We start from the raw sequence: 24,196 nt of genomic DNA on the forward strand, positions 1-24,196 counted from the left end.
TAAGGAAGAAAGGAATGCATTACAGACACCGAAGGCTTAGGCGTTGCAGGCCTCTCTGTTTCCCCAAGCAAAGCCAGGCCTGCACACGCAGAGGCTGCTCCCTAGCGGGATGGACTGATGCTGTTTATTTTGGCAATGCTTTCCCCGGGGAACTTTTGTTTTCCCATTTATAAACCCATCAATGAAGAGGCCAACTGCATCCAGCGTTCCAGAAGCCTCTCCCTGCAGAGCAGAAGACACCCTGGCCCAGTTTCACAGGACCGGGGTCTGCTGCCATAAATGCATCAAGCAAAATAGTTCCGACAACCTCATCGCTCATTTACTTTGATGCATGCAAGCACATCCACATGATGTGCTGCAGGCAGCTCTGTGGGAATGCACAAAGACAAGCAGCAAACAAATCTACGGCAGCTCGGGTCACTTCCCTGCCTGCTAATCTAATCCACTGCTGCCATTCCCTGTTTCCCAGCAGGTGCACACAGCTGCCTCTCCCCACAGACACAGCCAGAACCAGCCAGCAACTCTCCATCCCCACGGAGCTGTGTCACTAGGCTGAGATCCCACAGGGCAGCTCCAGGGCTGCCACTAACGAGGGAACCAATCCTGCAGCCTTGTTTTTCTTTTTTAATAATTATTTTCTCACTCTCCCCAGTGGGAATGCTACCAAGGCGTCTTCCCCTCCTTATTTCCCCTGCTCTGCATGCACCCAATCTAGAAATGAACAACATTCAAGTTCTGCACTTGTTAAGAGTTTTTCTCTACACGTTACAAGGCCAGCAACAAGTCTTATTGGAGGCAGGAAGCAGATTTCCATTAGAAGAGAAAGTAAAATACAGACAAAGATACAACAAAGGCTTAAAATTAGCAAAATAAGGTGGAAAGAAACAATACAGAATGACTAGTTGCTTCCTTCTGTTGATACCAGGCTTAGAGTTGGAGGAAGTGCCTTAGAGAAATCTGCAAAATCAAAGAAGTACACTGTATAATTAACGTGAGGAAATCAATTCCAGAGGATGTTGTGGTGGTCAGAAGCATATAGAGATGAGAAAGGAAGGTGATAAATATTCACAGGAGTAGTCCAGCAGCACCATTATGCACAGCCTTCAACTCAGGAACTGGGACCACAAGGAGGGGTTGATAAGGATGCCTGTCCTGTAGACTCCTTCCTTAAAGGCTTTTTAGCTTTTTCAGTGTCAGAGAGATCTGACACTGCCTGAGAGGAAGGGCAGCCACATGGCTTCACAACCCACAGCCGGACCAGCTGCCCCCCAGAGGGTAACTGCTACATTTCTGATTAGTTGACCTGTGTGCCTGTCGAAAATTCGGTCCCAGTCACATGTATAGACATCTTCACTACAGGCCCCCATTTCTCCAGTTTCTTCTGAAGCTGAAAGGGTATGGGGTGGGGAGGGAAGAGAACTAGGGGGGAAAGCATGTAGGAGCAGGGGAACCTCAAGGGGAGGGTTATTCCAAGACTCATTTTGCTGAAGTCCATCTACTTTTCAGCCAGCAGAGCTTCTCACAGTGTCTGTGCTCTGTCAGACGTGCTGCCATCAGAAAGAATCTCTCCGCAGCTCCACATTCTGATCAGCTCACGCTGTGCCTCACTCACATAAATTATAAAGGCTGAGCTCTGTGCTCCGACGCTTGAATTCAAGAACTTAATACTTTCAATCTACCAACTTCTCAAGCTGCTCCCTCGCAGCTATCCAGTCTTGTAGCACCGTCCTCAACAGTACCACACAAAGGGGACAGAGGGGGATAAAACTTCAGGAAAACCTGCCTTCCGTGACCGAAAACACAGCCTGGCCCTCAGCTGGAGGACGATATGCAGATAGCGCTGTTAGATTGATTGCTACGGAGCCTACACAAAGCTCAGCTTGTTCCGGAGTTCACAAACAAGCCTTACATTCCTGACACTGGAATGCAGCAGATGGCTCAGGGAAAAGTTAGAGGTGAAATGCCCAACAGAAAACCCGTGCCTCTCACAATGCTACATGGCTCAAAGCTTCCCTGCTTTTCAGCAGGCTGCCAAACGTCTCTTTTCACATTCATCAGGCAGCAAAGCTGCTGGACAAAGAAGCCTGTTCTTATTTTCTTTTGAAGAGATACCATCTTACTGAACTGATGCCTATTGCTGTGCTCTGATTGCCACGTTTGAGATGTGCTGCTTGCAGTGAGGCTGGTCCTTCCTGCCTTGGTCTGTAAGCAGTGCTCACATCCAAGCCCACAGCTGATACATATTCTCTCCGTTCTGTACAGATCAAAGAGCAGGGCTCTGTGGTTATATTGAGACATTTCTACCACAGATCTGTAGTACTGCTTGTGGCCAGGATGATAAACGTGGTAAGCAGTTTTTTTGCAATCGGAGGATCATGAAATATGCCTCGAGCACGTGAGGATTGAGTTAGAGATTGAAAGCCTTGCATTTGCCATGGCACGTGGATGTGTCAGAGCTGGAGATCTGTAAAGGGATCCCAGCACCTCTTCATCAGAGCAAGATGACAGGAATAAAGACATGCTTCCCTTAAAAATTAATGAATTATCTCACTTTGCTTTCTATTATACAGCAGATCCCACTGTTTACTTTCACAGCACCTCACAGAAAGAGAAGGAAAAGAAGAAAAGAGAGGCTAATGACATGAACTGGGGTGAAATGCACAGGTGGATGGTAACTGGAACATCACCACCTCAGCTCATGTACAAAGCCCACTGCTAGAAACAGAACAGTCACTTGACTCCTGAAATGCTTTGCAGGATAAGGAGGAGGTTGAGGACATCACAACTCTGAACCAGCCACGCACTTCATGATTAATAAAAGAATGCTCAAAAACAGCATCTTATTTAGTAGTACCACAGAGAACAAGCACCCAAAGCTCACGTCCTCCTTGGTTACTTGTAAGGACACAGGCACTCCATAGTTGTCACGCCTGTCTCTGCTAGGTGCTGGGCAGAAAGCTGCTGTTCCTGCCTCCTGGGGGGCACAAATAATGTTCTGGGAAGCAATACGACAGATTTCAGCGTGCAAGAAGGCATACAGGGCAATGCAACATCAACAAATTATTGCGGCCAAGAATCTGCACCAGGGGAGATTTGTGCTCCAAGAGTGGATAACGCTGTGCATAATTCAGCAGTTTTCAGTGTATGTAAACATAAAAGCTTTTATAGCAAGGCAGAGCAGTGAATGCAGTGCAGCTCCTCAGCATTACCAACGCACCAGAAGGCCCTATTCTGTTTCTGATACATTGGGATAGGATCTCCACAGGCATTTATAGGTCTAAACCAGGTGAATGTCTCTCTTGTCTTCTTCACCTTACTGCTCATATCTTAAAGGAATTGCTCAGGAATAAGAATCTGTTTTTTTCTTGAATGTAAGCACAGGACGAGGCACTAAGACATAAGACATATCCAGCTAAGCCTCTATCAGTCTAAGCACCAGCAGCAGTGCCTGTATGCAGTCTGCGGCAGTAATCTCCACGTGGAACAGACACCAGAAGACATCCCTTGAACCCTCCTAAAAGCCCAAGCTTCTCACCTGGTTTCTTCAGTGGCCATGTAGAAAACATCATCTGGTGCATCAATCCAGTTCATCCTCCTCCTTTTCACTGGAGGCATGGATCCACCACGAATTAATCGGACTTTTGTTGGGTATGATTTCCCATTGAGCAGCAAGTTTCGGCTTGGTCCCTGACGTGATACATAAAAAAGTACAGTTATGGGCTGCAACAAGCCTGCAACAGCACGTGATAAGCGCTCAAAGGAGAAGAGAATTAAAAGTTTGCATATTAGTTGTTCAGAGGTTCTGGGAAACATGTACCCTTCTTGCCCATGACTGAATGCAGAATTCACACAGAAGCAATTGTCCACAAGCAGTAGAAGTTAGGCACCTCCATTATACAACAGGGCAGCAATACTTCAGCGACAGAACAAATTGCAAATGGAAGCCATCACCAATAAACTGTTGTTTGTGTCTGAAAGATGACATCGAGTTTGAAAGACTGAGCACGTGACTTAGGTTTCAGCTGCTACCATAAACCTAGGGCAACTCCATTGATTCCAGGGAAGGAAGTCTAGTTACACAGCATGTGAAATAGAAAAGTTTGAATTTACATTTATTCTGGGGCACCAAACTTACCCACGTCCTTTTTGTTGTAAAGAGGTTGTTATTTAATGATGATGGTATATAATTGCAACAAGTTATTGTAAACAAATCTACAACTACAAAGCTTAGCTTCTTTCATCACAAAATCTCTTTAGCATTTAACAACACAGATTTCCCAAATAGAATACATTCACTTTGTGAAATGACAAAGCTATCATTTTCCACACCCACAGCCCCCTTCCACTCAACTGGAAAAATGTGAGCTGTTAATAAGAGAGGTGCAGATGCAAGGGAGCAAAGGATTAAGCTTCGCAAATGCAGCTGTCCTTGATCATTTGAAGTCCAGTTCTGCTGCCCCTCTTCCTGCTGATTAGCACACTGAGAAATCCCACTGAAATTGGTAACACTGGACAGTCAGGAAAGATGCAAAATAAGGGCCCAGAAAAAATGGATATGCATGAATTAAAGCTGGTCAGAAAATGCCAAGAAATGCCACAACATTTAATTCTGGTACATCACAGGCTAGACCACCTCCCCTGCTGCACCAAGGCTTCCCATTGACCATGAAATGGGAAACTGAGCACATTCAGGAGGGACGTCCCACCTGGCAGAGCCACCTCAAGGGGAAAGGAGGGGACACGAGGTGCACTCAAGCCCTAAAATGGGCAGCTGATGGCAAAAACCCACTCAACTTATTATAAGCAGACTTCAGTTCGTTCAACAAGAGAGGAAAAAAACCACCCTGCATCTGACATGTTTTATCTGAGGAGAAAATAAAAATTGATTTATGACCTTTTTTGACCAGCCTTAATCAACTATGTTAGACATACCTGCTTCTTGTCAAACAAGAGGGTTTGAGGCTAAACAAACAAAACCCCACCCTTTAGAATCCTAAGCTCTTTAAAACTGTTGAAGACAAGTGCAGTAACAATTTGATTTCTTAGTTGCCCAGCTCCATGATATTATACACAACAATTTTAGCACCACAGCAAACCACGGAAATACCTGAAGAAATTGCTTTTACATTCCAGGTTTATTAAGGAAAAGGTTTCCATTGAAAGACTTTTGTCTCCTCTGCCCCTCCAGATTTCTCCAAGAACATTCTTCCACTCATGTTATGACGGAAAGTTCCTCCCCATGTGCTATATATGCAGAACAACTCCCAAGAGAGTTCTTGGAAATACCTAGGAGGGGGACCTGTGTGCTTCAGTCACCTTTCCTCTGCCTGCACAGAGCAACGTTTCAAATGGCACATCCTGAAACATGGACCTTCAGTTTTCAGTTCAGTAGCATCTTTTATTGAGCAACCAGAAGTGAGGCAGTTCTGGGTCCCCACCCTTGTAGCTAACAAGTGTTAGGTTGTCACACTGCACTGAGCTGGTTTATACAGCAGACACAAACAAGTAGCCAGTCTCCTCCAATGCCACGAGAAATGTAATTTGCCACTTCGTATCAGATGCTCAAGTAAGCAACCAGATGAATGCTTCATTATTTCCAGCTGAACAGCATTCTCCAGGTACAGCCTCCTGCTACTGCCCACCAGCTGAGCATGTCACTATGTCGAATACTTGTGGTCACTCTTTGGTGCCCATCGTTCAGACCCGATTTATCCGTGTTGGAGTGACTCTGCTGACACTAATGCACCGTGGCAGCTCACCTGCTGAGGCCAGCTCCACTTCATCAGCACCCCAAGCAGATCTTCTCTGGCCAGAAATACAATTATGCTTCAAGCTCTCTCCCATGAGCAGAGAGATGTGAGACTGAGGTCTCACAAAAACTACCAGTGAAGGGGCAAAGTGATGCACAGCCTTTGTGCTGGGCCCTTCTCATGACGTTCACTCTGGTGCGACAGCATTTTGCCAGAGATGCGTCAGTCAGACTGGCTATTTGCTTCTGTCCTTTGATAAATCTCAGCATCGTGGATGAAAGGAATCGTTATTACTCCAGAAAAAAATAAAGGAACACAAAAGAACAAGCATTCTCAGAAGACAACTCGCACACCAACTTCCTAAAGAAAAAAACAAAACAGAACAGACTTTTCCAAACAAACCCTTCCATCATGTAAGCCTTCCTCCTTCAGTGAAACACGTTCCATCTAGAAACACATCCCAGAGCTTTGCTATAAACAGCCACTCAGTTTCCATAGGAGCAGAAAGAAAATGTTCCATTCAGAACAATCTCACTGATGTAATCACTGATTTCAGTTTTCAATTTTATTCAGTCATTTGGACCTTTCATATGCCCCAAAATAATTGTTTATTCAAGTTTCCTGAGGAACTGGGAAGCGTGACCAGCTGCAAACAGCAAAGATGGAAGTGAAACACTACGGTTTAATGGGGTGTTCTATCTAGAGAGGGTTAATAGTAATTGTTTTTCTTTTCCCTGTTTGGTTAAATGAGCATTCTCTTACCATTTGTCTGGTTTGTCCGTGGTTAGGCAGACCTAACAAACAGGAAAGAGAATAGAGCTGGTAAGACCATTGCTTTGCCAAGACAGAAAAAGTACAAAATCAAAACACGCAACTACGATTGCAACTGTGTTGTTTTGCTCTATAGTTTTCTACCAAACTAACTTCTCCCCTCCTTGGAACGTAACTGGGAAAAGAGCTTCCTTAACAAGGTGGTTTGCAGAGCAGAGCCCCCAGATTAAAAGCATTTCATTTGCTCAGTCTTCTCTCCATTTACTCACACTGTCAAACTACCACTGTGAGTACACCTCCTCTTTTAGACCTGAAGTTTTCCTCAAGTCCTTGGGAAAAACTGATGTTCTGGTTTTATTGAGGAATTTACTGGTACCGAGAAGGGAGAAAGTAGAAGGTATTATACTGTCAAGACAGCAACAAGTAACACCTTTCCTGTCATCCCTAGGTGCCCAGGGAACAACGTGCTCAGATGTCAGCTCTGAGCTTTTAGCAAGCAGACTGCAGAGATAACCTGCTCTCACCTACCACTGCTAAATCCTTCCCCAGGCTCAGCTCCATTTATCACTGAGCACAGCCCTCCATGCAAAACCCTCCTCCAGCAGCACAACCTGTGCAAGGAGGCACCAGGGCTTGGTTTTACTCAATTGCCACTTCCTAGCCCATCAGACACCCCATCACACCACCATGAGGTATGCGCTGCGCTGTTCCTCACTAAGATGAGAGCCCGCAGGTCTTGGCACACAAGAGAACAAAGTGCTGCTCTAAGGCAGCAGAGTACGGCACAGAAAGGACCAGTAGATCTAAGAAACACTTTTGTTACGACTACTTGGTTTCCTGATCCTAGGAAACATCATGCCATTAACACTAAAGCTCCAAACCATGTTTCTCAGCCCCTTCTGGCTGAAAAGCAAGAAGGTTGGTGTAACAAAGCAAACACACAGTACTGGTACCAGCTACAGAAGCAGTGACTAACTCTGCCTTCACATTACTAACAAGTTTCCCAGCACAACTCTTTCAGTCTGGCATTTGCTGTTTCCCACTGTTAGCTAGCTAAGCTGGGATAAAAACAGCAAAATATGGAACCCAGCAAGAATAGACAGTACAGGTGATGGCCTGTACTCCAGCAGATTCCTTGAAATCCTCCTTGGTAAGAGCAAACAGGATGCACTCGTGGCAGGTACAGCAGGAAATACAAGGCACAGTGATGTACCGTGAGGGAGAAGGGCGCAGTGGGGGATACCTTGCTGAGCACTGAGCATCACAACACCACATTAGCAATCAACAGTTCACATAAGGTTTATACCAAGTTTGTTTTCGTTCAGTAGAGATGTATGCTATTGGCTACTTCAAATGTGAAGACACATGCTTTTTGCAATGTTTTTTGGTTAAGTATCCAAAGAGACGAAGAAGCAGTGCCAAGATGACTTCCACCAAATCTGCGGAACAGATGTGCCATGCACCAAGATGACCAGTAACAACCTCTGGATGTTAACAGAAGCGACGTGAGTGCCAGATAACTGCTCCTCTTTCACACAGAAGCAGCAACATCCAGCTGCAGGCAGCTGCCTGTGCCTGGACAAAGAGACAGTGCCTGCTGGGACAGCACAGCCAGCAGGACATGGCCCAGAGCCACTGGCTGCAGCCCAGAAACTGAGCTTTAGGGCTTGCTTTCTTCCTCTCCCTTCCCTAACAGGAAGATAGTACTTCCCTCATTCACAGCATCTCTGGGAGATGTAAATCCATGGATGCTACGCCTTGGACTGAAGCCATGCATTTCTTGCTAACCACACTCAGGATTAGCTCTTTTTTCATACTAGGGAATATGAGCCTACAGGAGCAGCTGATACGTGGCTCCTGCTGTGATGACTACTGCTGATTGTACATCAGACAGTAGAACTGTTAATCCTCAGCACCAGAATTAACCCAGAATATTCCAGGAGATGCTGGCACTGGCACAGGCTGAGGGCCAGCTCTGAGCCCCAGAGCTTCCAGTCCTCAGACAGTGAGGAAACGGTGGTCTACAACAGGGACACCCCCACCCATAAGCTCTGGCTTCTGGAATAAAATGCACATAACAAAATATTGCTTCAGTAAAATAAGACACAAAAAAATACGACTTCCATGCAATTCATACTCTTGCTACCATAGCAATAAGGCAGCAGTTAGCTACTTCTCCCCTTCGTCACATTCTGATAACTAGAGTTTGAAGGAATCAATATGAAAACAAACACTGAAAAGACCAGCTTCAGTTTGCAATAAAAATAATCACAGTACAAGTATAAGCAGCTGAAGTGCTGCTGCTAAGTGAGCAGCTTTTACCCAGATCAGTCACCTAAGAGGAGCAGACAGCATAACATCTGCAACACACTGCAGCACAGCTGCCACAGCAACAGGATGCAGCTGTACTGGAAACCATGGATCCTCACCCAGAGGTTTTAGTGGCTTCTTTGTAAGAGGTGAGGTCTATCAGAGATGCACCTGTAAGAACTGAGTATCACAAAGAAAAACATCTACAATGATGACTCCAAGCAAGTCTTTCACTGTTTTGCAGTCAAAGACACTGACACACGTTCTAAAACCTCAAGACCATGTGTTTTGTTTTTTTTTTTCCTGTAGCACTGAGAAAGCCCAAGGCACTACAAGAACTCTTCCCATTCAGTTCCTCCTGCCAAAATTTCCACTACTTATTAAAAGTACCAGGAGGTCCCAGCAGATTAGGTGAAGATGAGCCAAGCAACATACACCTGCAGGTGCCCTTTGCCACAGACCCTTCTATACTGTTACCAAAATGGCAGCCAAACAACTAAGCAGAGCACAGAGCTTAAAAGAGATCCTGGAGCAAGCCTCCACTCCTGACAACTTGGTGACTGTGGTTCCCCAGGCATAAGCACAATTACAGATGAGATTTCAGTCCAAAATGGTCACAGCAGGTCACAGCGGTCCACTGAACCCTCTACTCTGGCAAGATCAAAGCTGCAGATATCACCCCTTGATCTACCAACCTGGTTCTTCTCACGTAACAATCTCCTACCACTTGGAGCTAATTCTCACTTTAATAAGGGAGTAAATAGCAAACAGTAACTTCCTGCACCACCCATAGCAATACCCCAGAGCACCCCAGGGGGTAAGGAGAGCTGTCACCAACACCTGGAGGGGAAGGTGGGCTCTGGTTGGGATGGGAGAGCAAACCAGCACACCCAGTCCCTCTGACACCTGAGGAGAGACTTGCATGCCCATTGCTGCTGCAATTCTGGTTACTGCAAGACGACCCTAGCACCCGAATACTATCCAGAAACCACTCCCATAGCTCAAATTCAGCCTTTTTCCTTTTCTAAGCCATATATAACACATAACTGCCATGCTGAAAAGGAGGAGAGCCTAAATCTTCAGCAGCACACCCAGTGTTGCTTGGAGTGGAGGTATTTTCAGCTATCACAAAGAAGCTGCAGAATAAGCATCAAGTATTGCTGTTCTCCTGCTTGGCTACAAGTCTTCCAGCACTTCTCTGTGCTGGAACATACACACCACTGCCTATACACTTACAGACCATATGACAGTGCAGCACAACAAGTGTGCACAGACCTAACTCTGGTATCAAGGAAGAAGAGGAGCCCAGCCTCCAACCCCTGGACATAAACTGATGCTTTTTCATTCTTTGTTCCTAGATCTTACTCACTCCACTCTTCAGCTTATGCACCATGCAGAAAAACACAGGTCCTCCATCTTGTGTAAGCCTCATTTTTTAATTTTTTCAATCTATACAGACACCAATCACTCACTGATGGCATTTTGCTTTCACTTCTGCTTACTGAAGAGAAGTATCACACAGAACATGCAATATGCAGCACCATTCATAAGCACATCTTCAGTCACAAGGAAAACTGAGAACTCAGACAATACTTTCACAACCAGTCAGCTTAAAATGCAGGCCACGCTAAAATACATTGCTTTCCAGATCCACATGCTCTTTATATGCATTTTCCTTTTCCAGAAGCACTCCTGCTGGGACTCCATCTTTCCTAGCCATAACAAAAACACCAACAGTACCACATTTGTGAGCAAGCTATTATAAAAAAAGCAGCATGCATGAATGAGGTATGATGAACAAGGATTTTGCTTCCAGGTTAGCAGTTCACTGGCAAAAAAAAAATAAAATCTGTGTGTTGACATATACACACACACACACACACGGTTTTTGCAAGCCTGCAAGAAGGCCTTAGTGCCTCTCTGACACTGCTGAGAGCGTGTTCCCATTGTGAATGGATTGAGGGCCCACCTTCCAGCAAACAAAGGCTATAAACCTTCAGGAACACAAGTGCAACAAGCAGAACAGGTCAGAAATTGTACCTGACACCACCTGGACTAACGTTTTCTTCAAATTCTGTTGTATATGAAAACAATGTTAAAATTGCAATTTACTTACCTAGGTAAGTTCCTACCAAGATTGGCAAAGGAAAAGGAAAAAAAAGATCTAAGGTTAAAAAAAGGGAAAGGTTCACATAGTTCAGAATACAGCAGCCCAGCCCCATGCAACAAATACAGAGACACAGACTGATTTGTTTGTAATGGAACACAGAAGTGACTGCTTGTTGGACAGATAAACCCAAGACAACATTAAACAACCAGCATTCCAAATAAGTAAATCCAAACAGAGCAGCTTGAACTTTGTACGAGTAGTTGTCCATTATCCACCTCCTTCATTTAACCCCTGCACACAAACTGTGCTGGATTTGGACAGATGTTCCTAAAACATTCAGTCTAAGAGTTCACACTGATGTGCTCTGCAGTGCCTCACAGATGATGTGTTTGTTGGTGCAAAGCTGGACCTTCCAGCTGCAGGGAGCCATTGGCCAAGCAGGTCCTGGCTCCATCTGAACGTATCTCACTGCTACTCACCCTCATTCCTAAAAGGCATGGTACACTCTGACAACTGTAACACACTGAGTGGTTAAGCAAAAAGTCATCAAGCCTTCAGCCATCACACAGCTTGCTGCTTTAGGGCTTGGTGATTCTAATTATATGGACTAGAAATCACTGAATTACTTGCTGTTGTTAGAATTAAGAGTTCTGTACTTTATATATGTATATATATACACACATATGACATGTGTATATATGATACATATCACACAGACTCCACACACACACACAAATTCAGGCTTTGTATCATTGAGGTCATTTGCAATTCCGCCTTTGCATTCTTAATCATTCATTTCTTCATTTATTTCTTCTCAGATTAATTGCACCTGCTCCCAACAAGGCCTTGGGATATGCAGTCTACTTGCATTAAATCAATATTTACATCTTATTCTGTGCCACTGCTCATAAATTAAATGGTTTTCACTCTTTGTTCCAGAGTGAAAAGTCCACCTCCCCATTTCATTTCCAGTTCCTTCTCCATAGCAGCAAAAGAAACTCATCATAGCATCATGGCTAAGCTGGAGACAGTGGGGAAAAAAAATAATAATTCAACATCTGAATACAAAACACTAAGTAAAATTCTCCAAAATAACCTCTGCTTTTGACATAAGATCTAACCAAACAAACTGCACAGGCGCCTGGGTACAAGAAGCATCACAAGCTACCTGCCATTCCTCCCAGCAATGCCACTGCTGGCAAGAAATAGTCTGCCTCAAGCAGCACCAAGCATCTTTGATCCTGGCCTTAGCATTACACTGAGCTGGACATCAATAGCTCAAGCCAGGACTTCTCACAGTACTGCATCCTTATTTCCCAAGGGAGCAATACTGGCCCTTGTTTACAGCCATTCCTGGATGTGCAGGGGTACTGGCCAGGTATCCTCAACTTTGGAAGTGCCACTGCTGATAAAGGCAGAATCTTAATGCACTTTATGCATCAAGGTAACACCAGTTTTTTTGCAAAGCCTAAGTCATTCCAAAGGTGCTTTCTGGCTCAGTCTGGTTTCCCACCTAGCTGATGCCAGGGAACATCCCTGTATTTCCACTGCAACAGCTGTTATTGATCACAAATACTATTTCAATGTTCATGTTCATCTCTTAATAATTACACTAATGCCACTCTAGGCTCACAGAGGTGTAATGCTTCCAGCTCCAGGAGTTCATTCATGTTGTCACAGAAGGAGCTGAGAAACAACAAACCAGAACACATTAAACTTGATCAACACTCCATTTTGTTCTAGAAACACCCAGCAGCAGAAGCAAGGTATTCCAACAGTTAATTCATCTCACTCAAAGATCTGCAGCTTGTTTCCAGCCCAAGTCTTCCTGCTGTACCTTCTGGCTGCTGCAGCTCATTATTCCAATCCCAGCTAGACTAAATCGCCCTCTATTATTACACTTCTGCTGCTCTTCTCAGCAGAGACAAACATCTACAACTTCTGCTTTGACAAAATTATTTTCCATGATGCAGCCTGTTTTTTAGGCCTTCATCGTTTCCACAGCTCTCCCTCTCCAGTTTTACATGGAGCACAACCCATACCACTTTTATCAATGCATGTTTGTTGCCAGGAAAAGCCTTCCCCCTTTGTTCCTGTTACTCCTTCATGCTCCCTTCTTTTCTGCCAATTTTAGAGCGCACGTGACAACCCTGAAAAGCTCATTTGATTAGATGAAAGCTAGCATGGTGCAAGGGAAAAAAACCTCACAGTGCTCCCTCCCTTCACCCTGTAGGGATCTGTATGGAAGAGCATTACCCCATGCTGAACAGCTGGAAGGACAAAAGTAACCAGGGCCCAGAAAGTAAAATGTCCCTTCATCTTCCCTAGAGAAACATTCATGGCAAATATTGTCTGAAAAGCACTAGAACATAAATGGAAAAAAGGAATAAATGTATGCATTTTTAACACCTCATTGTATACTACAGCTTATGAGACTCCCTGTGCTTCTGATGTTCCAAAAGCAGAGATCTGCACGAGTTTGTCCATGCAGTCTAACACCGAAGGAGTGCTGGGAAAGACAGGGTGTGCCTGGTGATGCCTCTAACACAATTTCAAGAGGAGAAACAAAAATATGGATGAAAGAATTATGCTTTTCTATAAAACAAAGTGGAAGGGGGAAAAAAAGCCATGTGAATTTTCCTGCCCTTGGAATTGAAGCATCAGACAAAACTCTGGCTGATTGTACAGACAAATCACATCTGAAGTTTGGAAAAGTTTGGCTGCAGAGGGTTAAACAGGGAAGTTTGAGAACAAGGATAGCTAAAAGATATTCAGCTGGAGTTACAGTAGCAAGAGAAAGATCAACATTTTCAAGCACAAAATCTCTTACATTAACATTTAACATCTTAACATTTCAGCAATTTCCAATGTTTCCATAGTTCACTAGTTCAGGCTGCTGCTCTGTGACGGCAGCCTCCTTTCCTTTTCATCCTTGATCTCTCCCCACCAAGATTCCCATTTCCCAGCTTTTCCTTTGCTCCCACTACTACTTCTCTTCACAGGGAGCTCGAGCTGCACAGATGAGGTGGTATTCTGCCCCCAGCCTTTCCCCTTTCAGTCACCACTTCGCTACAGCCAGCCAGTTAGGAACTATTCCCATTTATAGCAGAATACTCACAGCACTTCATTAATTAGGCTTTTCTGAGGACTGAATTCCAAAAAAGAAAGCAAAGCAACCTCTTGATTCCATACTGCTTTAGGTAGGAGCTGGCCACCAGGAAAGCCATACTGACCCATCACACACCGCCAGCTCCGCAACCCATCACTCCTTACAGCACAGACAACATCCCCCATGAGTTTGGAAGGAACAGCCGAGCACCAAAAGGCTTTTATCACCATTTTTCAGCAAAGAGACTTCAGCTGAAGCCCACCATACCAGTTGTTTGCCATTAGAATTCAGAGATTGCCATGAGGTATCTTCCAGATGCCACCAGCACAGCGTGCCAACAGAAAACAGACTGGATAATCCATGTAACACTGCAGTAAGTTATTATCTCCTTGGAAACTGTTTCAACAGAAGTAGACAAAGTGTTTGTCAGTCTCTCCCTTCAGTTTTTCTTTGCAGTACATTCCTATGCAAAATGACCTAAACCAGCCAGTACACCACTGTGCTGTGGAAGAAGGAAACACTCAGAACACCCTTCCTGTAGTGTCTGTAGGAGCTACCCAGTACATCTATGTTTACAAACAAGAATCTGAATGATTACAATAATTCATCTTTACTCTCATTAATTTTTTGCTCATGTTTTAGGACTGTTATAATCCCAAAGTCAAGCACTTCTGGATAGATGAGTCCATTTCAAATCCTTCTACACACTCCTAACTTGTTGGCTCCTAAATTCTGGTTGCTTCACTCTCAGTGCCTTTCACTCTCTCCACAATGCTTCCAAGTCATGCTTTGTCTCTCTTCTGACCTCCTCCCCTCCATCTGAACAAGCAGATCCCAAACCAATAAGGCAGTGTGACTCCATTCAGAACCAAGGGGATGTCTCATACCACATTCCCCATTCTGGCACAGCACAGGCAACAGGTATTAGGTAGCCGTGCCTCATACCAGCACAGCTAGCCAGCTCCTGTGTGGGGCAACTGGGCGCTAACACTGAGCAGCACCAACACAAACTGGCTCCACACCACAACTGGCTCAACCAAACTCTCACCACCCAATTCCTTGTGCCCACCAGATCTCAGTACAAGCTCTTTAAGACTTCTTTCTTTGCAGGTGGTTCTTCTGCTCCGCCTCAGCAAAGCTTCCAGCAACACACGTGTGGAAATTGCAGGGTGGTAAATGTTATCTATTCACAACTAATACCAACCAACAAGCCTCAGCTGAACTGCTCACAACATCCCATTAGCACTCATTACTCCGGCAGGTAAACAGCATGGATCTGAATCACACTCAGTTACCTGGCAGTAACGTGAACAAATGGTGCTCCAAGCCTTTTGGTGGCAGGTTGGGAACTGACAGCAGCAAGCACTTGAGAGATGGCCCCTGCACAACTCCATGTATGCTTCAGAGCAACACATATTCTAAGCAGCCTGGGTAAGTGCTTCCCTAAAACTGTGCTCTGCTTACAACGAGCAAATGTTCTCTGGGTATGAAATCCAGCACTTTCCAGAGGAACAGTGTGAGGGAAGGGGTGAGCTCTTCTTCAGCCCTTTGAGCTTCAACACCTCCATCGTTCAGGAGTGTGTTGTCTGCTAAACAACTTGGCTCTCGCCTTCCTGATGAGGACATTTAACAAGGAGCAGCAAAAATGGCCACAAGTCACCAGGAGCTGTGGACATTTCACGTTACTCCTCAGTTCTCTCCCTCCTAACTGGACAAGCTTCTGAGGAAGCCAGACTGACTGAGATGGAAGAGTGCTATTATTTTTCCCAAAACTGAGAAGCACATTAAAAATTCAGGAAGAAAGTATCAAAGTATCCCAAGGACAGCAAGACAGTACAAAGATCACTGTCCTCACCCTTGCTGTATTCTCCACATGCACTTCTGCATGCATGCACACATACACTGGTAACAGTCATCTGCTATCTCAGCCATTACAGACAAAGCTTAACATCAGGGCATGCAGTGCAGGTCACTTAATGCCTAAACCTAAGTTTTTGTGTTTGCCTGTCTCACGTTGTAGATCCCAGCTATTCCAAATTGACTGTTTGCTTGAACGTAGACAAACAACATCACATGCATCTCTTCTGCATCATCCCAAACAAAAGCCTTCAGGACTGTTCTTTAGTCAAAAGAGGTTGGTTTGGCTTTTTTTCCCCCACAGAAATTAAAAAAAAAAAAAAAGTAATTTCTACTGCAAGTAAAGGACATGCAGACAGCTTCACCTTGGTGAGACTGTCCACTCAACAACAGAAAAGACAGAGGCTTGAGCCTAGGACCTGGTGCAAATACCATCTTCTGTTTCTTTTGGTCAATGTGAATTTAAAGCAGTTCAGGATGTAAGAAACTTCAATTTCTTAGAAGTCAAACAGTGAAACAATAGCTAGTTTCAAACTAACCATCACAGCTTTCAGTAGTTCCATAAAACTGCTAAAAACTGTCAAAGTGAAGAGATTATTCATCAGTTCATGACTTCGGTACGGTTGTGTATGATTTCTTATCTGCATGTGGAAAGCTTGGAAGGTGAGCAGCATAACCACAGGTGGAAATGGTTACCCAAGGAACACAGACATCAACACAGAATGTACACACAGCATCATTAGCCACAAAGCACAGATAAGCCAGCAGATGAAACTAAAAGTCACTGTCCTAGCATAAGCTGAGCGCAGCTTCAAGGTCTTACCCCTGCTAGGCATCAACAGGCGCTTCTTCATGTTGCCTGATAGAGCACAAGTGAACAGAAAAGAGAAAAATATCACATCAGCAACCTGAACAACAGCAGTTTTATAAGTTCTTAATGTTAAAACACAGACAGTAATCATATGAAGTTAAAAATAAAAGGAAAAAAAAAGAGAGCTCTATCAGCTCTATCGAAACTTCTCTGCAATTTTAGTCTATTTTGACAGGTTAAGTCTATAGGAATAACACAGCAGGAAATAATTGTTTTCTCTCCAAGGAAAAATCTGTTAACTTAACTTGTGCTCACTTCTGGGCAGACAACAGAGATCTCCCTCCCTGCTCAGAGCCACTATAAAGCTGAAGTTCCACTCCCTTTTTAAGGAGAGCTACCCCTCCATCTTTTCACTTAAGATCACTTGAATTCAATAGGCCCTTTTATCATCATCTGAGGAAAAGACTGCACCTTCTCTTCCCAGCAATCTAAGGCAACAGCAGCTCTTCAGAAAGGAGCCCTGCATTCCATGCCAGAATATCTTGTGTCTGCCTCCTACTTCAAACACCTTCCCTTTGCCTTTTACTCTTGGGGAGACGAAGCCCAGCCTCCACTGATCAGAGGTTCTCAGTGCCAACAGAAGTGCAAGGCAGGAGCAGGTCTGTGGCACACCAAGTCTGGCACTTCTGCCTGCCCTGCCTAAGCAGCAGCCTGCCTCTCACAATGGCACACAGCCTCTGGAGCTTTTCTGAAACCCAGGTGATCCATACATTACAGAGTCACCTGGGAAACACACAGCTACTACCTACAAATCAAAAACCTGCAAACCTCGCGAGTAAAAGGAAATAACACTGGATATGGCTATTAAGGCTTTCTTCATACTATTCATTACAAAAAAATAAAAAAAGTAAAATAAAAAGAGAAGTTTCCCCCCTGCCACACTTGCCAGGTTGGTAAAGCTAGGCAGAGTTCCACTAACATGGTAGGTAACCTTATGTGTACACACTACCCAGGCAGCACGCACCATGTGCCATAGCCAAAAGTAGAAATGGAAGATGCAACTTTTACAAAAGGAAAAGAAAATACAACCCTAAGAATAAAAACCTGAACTTATGCCTATTATCTTAATACCCCTGCATACCAAAAGGACAGAATAAGGAGCCTATGAACGCAATGGACACACAGCAGAAAAATATTTACCATCCATTCCATTGTGTTGTTCATAACTTCTTTTTCCCAGGATAGTTGGGGACCCATTATTAATGACAGGTGTAAACTTAGCAGGAGTCAGATTGTTGAGAGAACTGGATAAGCTCTTTGCAGGGTCTGGTTTCGGAGGACATGGATGAGATTCTGTTGCGGAACAGCAAGGAGTTACTTGTATTAACGAAGATACTGAAGTTACAGAGCTGGAAGCAACCCGCAAACTTTCAAGGTGACCAAATACATCTTCCCTTACACAAAAGTTACCTCCACCAGTAATCCTGACTGAAGATTGCTGTTTACATAAATCATTTTTTGCTGTGCTGCCTCCAGACAGCTTGAAAATAGGAAGAACAGACTGACCAGTTGTTCCCAAAACATTACATCCATGCCTGCATTAGCAGAGGGTAACCTGTCCATGCGTGCATCAGAGAATACAGCAAACAGCACTGTTTCCCTCTGCCTCGCTTAAGAAGAGCTCTAAACAGAGCTTTTTTCTAAAAGCTATTTTTCTAAATAGAGCTTAGCAAGCTCCCAGTGGGCTGCTGAGCAACCAGGTCTGTCAAATTAAACAGGAAAAGGAAAAAGGACAAGTTCATGGGAACCTTCTCATCTTTTGTTGTTGTTTGTTTGTTTTTAAACCCAGAACAAGCATCTAAAGCCAGAACAAAATGGAAAAACAAACAGCAGAATTAGCTTGTAGGGCTCTTTGCTTCTTTGGTTTTTGTTGTTGTTGGTTTGTTTTAATACCTAAATACCGGAGTACTGCTTCTAAAGGCTTTCGAACCACTTGCTTTAATAGCAATGGGTTTTCAGATGCCTCTGGTAAACGTGCTGTGCCTGTAAAACAAAGAGAAAGAATTAGAGGGTAAAGAGACTAAGATACTGTAGCAGAGCTACGTGAATAACTCAGGTGTTCTGAGAGAGCTTTCCAATCAAAATGAGCACTTATAGGTTGCATGCATGCATGTCTCAGCAGCAAGATGCAAATACAGGAGAACGCCAAAGGTAACAGCAAACAAGAATATTTTAAAACAAACACAAACTCATGAATTTTTAAAGTTATTTGTCTAGCCTGCCATCAGGTAGAGCACTCTACAAGTAGAGCCAGATTTTGTGGGAGGACTAACTGCACACAAGAGTATCAGGAATTGCAACTCGATAGCAAAGGAATCTCAGAGAACCCCTTTGCCCTTTGCAAGCAGGTGCCCAGCTGCATCACCACTCACATTCTGCTTTGATTGCTGCGCTGTTAATAGGCAGATAGGGATGTCTTGCAGCGTGCCAGGGGCGTAAGATATCTCGACATAAACGTCTGGCAATTCTTGTCAGTTTTGTTGTATGGAGATAAAAAGCTTGTCGTGTCTTCATAGCAAACTTGGGGCTCCCACTGTTTCGCACTGGCACACCATGAGGACTCTAAAAGGAAAGAAATAATTATTAGAGACCCATAAAAAGCAGAAAGAATAACGTAACGAATATCGTATCACACGAGAAGAAACAGCATTACAGACAAAACTATTTTCAGCACAGCTATGTACCACTGCCCAAATCTTACCATCAACGTTTGTTATTTTTTTCCAAAATATTTCAAAGGAGGTTTATGGAGGTAAACATTTTCTCTCCACGGGGATTTATTGACTTCTAGGCTGTCCCAAATTTTAACGGGGGGGTCCAAAAGCCAGTCCTGAAAAAGTTGCTGGATGCTATCATATGATTTAGTGCTTACAGAGTTCATGAAAAGACTCTCAAACATGGGGTGCTTAGAGTTGCTCTGGATTCATAATGCAAATTCTTTACAACAAAGCACAGTAGAAAGAAAAGGAAAATCGAAAGTAGCTGTATGGCCAATCTGCATCACAAGCTTACTTCCCAAAGCAAATTCAGGGCACGAGAGAACATTTTTCTCTCAGAGTTGCAGGATTTTAATTTCTACTCTGAACTCAATGAATCAATTTCCAGAGTTCACTATGCGTAATAAAAAATAACACAGAATGACATTTATATACAACAGAGAGCAAAAACAGTATCTTTTTCATGAAAAGCAACAAAGCAAACCAATCAAATAATTGAAGCAGTATCTCCTTGCTAACCTGCCTGTGGTTATATATGCCAGGTTGGGAAGAACAAGGTTTTTCCCTCTCACACTGTTAACATATGTTTTAACTAACAAGAGCTACAGGGCTGATAAAAGCTGGTGGTTATCTCTGCATCTCAGTCACTTCAGATGGCAATCAGAAGCTCAGAAAACAGAGAGAAAAAAGGAGAGAAGCAGAACAAGAAAGCAGTGAGAGCACAACTTGCAGACAGAAAAGAAAGAATCAAAGAACAGAATGCAGTGTGCACTATTCTTCTGTCCATAGCCACTGTAGGGATGCAGATGCTCCTTCCAATCAACTCAACTTACCATGCTTTGAGCTTACTTTGACTAAATGCCACAGGCAAAGAGAAGCTACAAACACTTACCCAAAGACTATACAAAAGAAAGGAGGGTAATTAGCAAAACAGGAGGAAGCAGAAAAACAAGATAGGGAATCTCTAAAAATCTACCAGCTATCTGGGATATCTAATTCTGAAAACGCCTTGGGAAAGGGAATGATTTTCAGGAAATAACAAATGCCTTTATGCAAAGTCAGTCCTTATCCTTCTACGACAAAAAACATGGAAATGGACTCTCAGAAACATGGGCTGGTATCCCAGTTCTTGCCATGAGGTTATGCCGTGCATTTGATAGCTGGTTTGCTAAACAAGTCACCTGGTGTTTTTTCTCCTTGCGGCAGTACTTGGCAACAAATGACATACAGCTGAAGTTAACGTGCCAGCTTCTGCAAGTCATGAAATATCAGGCCCAAGGACTACAGCGGGGCTTGAAGGCATTCTTTTTGTTGTTATATGTTTAAGAACAGGGAACAATTAGTTAGAAATCATGGCACCAAGCTTCCCAGACAAGATCATCAAGCGGTCCGTTGTGCTGCTACCTACCAAATTATTGCGGTTTGGTCCTGGTCTCTCTCCATCTAACCGAGTTGGCATTTTCAAGCCACCGTATTTCTTCCAGTACGTCCAACAGGATGCACAGAGGCGACACTGCATGTTAGGGGGACCCCAAGAATACCACTGGTAAGACTGTGTGGCTAGAGATAACAAAGGTGGAAATTATATATGTCCTTAAACGGGAGCGCTTTTCAGAGCTTATTTTCTTTAGAACCATTACAAAAGAAAGCCCACATCATAAAGACAGTGCAAAAAGACCTTAAAAACCTCATATTGGCTTTACAGTCATCACCAATGTTGTTATTTCACTGAAATTACACACAAAACCCTGTTAAAACACAAACAGAAGAAACACATAGCAGGATGGGAAAAATTCCTGCCAACGAAACTGAATTTTGCAATACTGGTCGACAACAATTTCTGCAGGGAAGGATGAAAGACTCTCATTTTGTGAACTCCCCATACATTAATTTTACAATAGAAGAACATAAGGCAAGTCTGTGACTTGACTCCTATGCCACAGTCCTATGCCACAGCATCCAAAGGCTCTCTGGACAAGCGTTAGAACTCAGTAGATTAGTACCAGACAGCAGATCAAATACAGAGACATTCCATGTTTTGAAATGCACTAAAAAAATATAAGAACTCATCAAGTTCACAGCTTGGTGACTGAAATCTCTGCTCAATAGCTACCTACAATTATGTAGGACATTTACTAACTCACCTTTATGTACTTTATAACTATGCTTAACAACGTAAAACCAATGACTTCAAAAAACACTTTGCTCAAGTGCTGCTATGTCAAATTTGGTCCCCCCACCATTCCAAAGCCTTCTTTGCCACCCACGCCCACAGCACACAGCTTTCTCTTTATTGCTTACAGCACAGCACTTACTCCCTATGCACGAGTGCCATATTTGCATGTCACTTACTATAACAGCTTTCACAGGCCCGTCCTGCTGCCGCGTTCTGTGCCTGTACTCCAGTACCATTTACCACTCCTGGTTTGACATTATTTACATTGATCTGGTTGGGGTTTGGCTTGTTACTTAAAACACAAAGCAAAAAGGAGGACAAACATTAATCAAGGCATGTAATTTCCTGTGCGACTTAAGAAAAACCATGGCTGAAAATGTTGGAAATGGAAGATTTAAGTTTCCTCACGTCGCTTTCAATAGAGGAGTTGTACTTACCAGCAATCCAACATTCACAAACACACTCTCTCTAATGTCCATATTACATTAGTTAGATGCCATCTTTAAGAGACTCAAACCACATAAAAGCTACAAACAACCAGGGAAGGCAGGAAACCTGATTACAGTCCCAGACATTCTGATCCAGCTGGCAAAGAGACCTTATCTACGGATCTCTCCCTGTCCTCAACGTGAAGGTATTTTATGTAAGTCTCCAAGATGCAGCACAGGGGATGAAGAAGGAGAGATAGGCAGAGAAAGACCAACCTTTGCCTTATTGAGGCTAACATAACCCTAGAAATAACCGTCACACACATATTTTCACATTGTCTTACTGCAAAGGTTTGCATAATGTTGCCACAATTTGCAGGAGAACATTCAATACTTTAAATTAAATCTTTGGATGTAGCACACAGAGACATTAAGGAATATAAACCTTCTTACAAGACTTAATCTATAATCTGCACTCCTCCCAGTAAGCATTTTGGCTTCTTCTAAATGCAAAAAGTCCCAATATTTAACATCCTTTGAGCAAGAAATCCATTAACATCTGTCAATACATTCTGATATAACAACATCTGAATCATCTCTGCTCATCCCTATATACTGCTAAAGATGTTGACTCAGGAAAATAAAAAGTTACTGGCAGGAGCTGAAAACGGAAGGGCAAGCAAAACCTTGGCATGGAGAGCAAATGGAGGAGTACAGAATCTCTTTGGAAGCTGTCAGGGAGAGAAAAGGAGACATTCAAAAGAACCTTGGCATGGGGGGGGGGGAAGGGGGCAGAACAAGAAGCATGGAGAATCAATATTTCAGGGACAGACTTTGGGGAAGTGGAGGAAGATGGGATGAGTCACATAAGAAGGCTTGGAGAAGCATACAGAGGGCTTACAAAAACCACAAGGAATCCAAAAACTGCTGTAAGGGGCTCAGCCTATAGAAGCAACAGAAAGCATACAGCCTGTGGGGCAGGCCTCTGGATGCAAGCCCAAATTCTAATGCCAATTACATCTCACCCACTTCTTGCCTGAAAAATGAAGGGAGTGGACATATTTTGGTTTTCACCTAATAAATCAGTGTTTTGGAACCCACATATTCAAGGAGAAATGTCTTAAAATGAGCTCTCTAAGACAGCTTTCTGAAAACACACGTTCTTACACATCAGATGGGCAGATCTAAATGACACAGAATATTATTGCTTTTCACTTAGCCTGGTGTTTCAAGAGCATCATTGGTGAAAAAAGTTCAAATGAGTTCTTTCTAGTGTAGCATCAGTGGTGGTTTCATCACCTCAGCAGTGACTCCAGAAAGCAAAGAATTTCCAAGTGACCAAATTCTGAAGTTAACTGACCCTTACAGCTCCAGTGCATACTCTACCAGAAAGCTTACACCACCCTGTAAGCCAGTAGAGGTTGTCTTCCTTTTCACTTGAAAGCACCTGGTGAGGCTCAGTAAAGGCCCATTTCTGTAGTGGCACAGCAGGTTCTGCAATGAATGACCTCCACAAACCACGCATGCATTTGGTAAGGAGTGCAAACATATTGGGGTTCTGGAAGTCTGCAGTCAACGTAGCTGTAACAAGCACCAGAAAGCGCCCTGCCACAGAGCTGAGCTTCAACCTCACAGCATGTGACAACATCAGGGCAACCGTTCCCAGCAGATGAGAAGCAAAAGGTTCTTGATTGTTGATGATTTGTTAATTAAACTTGTTTGATATCACCAAACCCTGCTCCGGCTATTAACAAGAGAATCAGATGAATAACTCAATGAATCATTAAGCAATTAATGAAGCTGAAGTGAAAAATGCAAAGGAGGTAGTGAGAATACCGATTGGGTGGTAAACTATCATTTCTGTCTCTTAGACCAAGAGTGGAAGCCTCCTAGATGGATTTCAGCTGCAATGAAGCACTGTTAGGAGGGAATAGGGATGACACAGCACAGGTTGCAGGGCTGTGTTATGCAGATCAATGTAATCTGAAGAGATGGAGATCAGAAAGCATGTGCAGGCAGAAGGCAACCATCAGACAAAAGGTAGCCCTGAGCCATGCAGAACAGCACAGGCACAAAATTTTAGCAGTTAAAAGTAAC

The 24,196-nt window shown here is 43.6% G+C and overlaps 1 protein-coding gene across 4 annotated transcripts in view; it reads right to left on the minus strand.

The window, feature by feature from the left end:
• The window catches only part of MTA1 (metastasis associated 1), a 70,422-nt gene that overhangs the window by 1,645 nt on the left and 44,581 nt on the right, over positions 1–24,196 (minus strand). Inside the window, exons 12-20 of one of the 4 annotated variants that reach the window (XM_048944909.1) lie at positions 21,848–21,963; positions 20,904–21,055; positions 19,151–19,340; positions 18,672–18,761; positions 17,919–18,071; positions 16,731–16,766; positions 10,948–10,959; positions 6,513–6,544; positions 3,536–3,687 (exon numbers count right to left, since the gene is read on the minus strand). In XM_048944909.1, the coding sequence (XP_048800866.1) occupies positions 3,536–3,687; positions 6,513–6,544; positions 10,948–10,959; positions 16,731–16,766; positions 17,919–18,071; positions 18,672–18,761; positions 19,151–19,340; positions 20,904–21,055; positions 21,848–21,963 (933 nt within the window). The remainder of the gene's footprint in view (positions 1–3,535; positions 3,688–6,512; positions 6,545–10,947; positions 10,960–16,730; positions 16,767–17,918; positions 18,072–18,671; positions 18,762–19,150; positions 19,341–20,903; positions 21,056–21,847; positions 21,964–24,196) is intronic. The other 3 variants (XM_048944910.1, XM_048944911.1, XM_048944912.1) reach the window with 3 other exon arrangements.

Source organism: Lagopus muta, chromosome 5, assembly GCF_023343835.1.
Source record: "Lagopus muta isolate bLagMut1 chromosome 5, bLagMut1 primary, whole genome shotgun sequence".
In the NCBI taxonomy this organism is placed as follows: Eukaryota; Metazoa; Chordata; class Aves; order Galliformes; family Phasianidae; genus Lagopus; species Lagopus muta.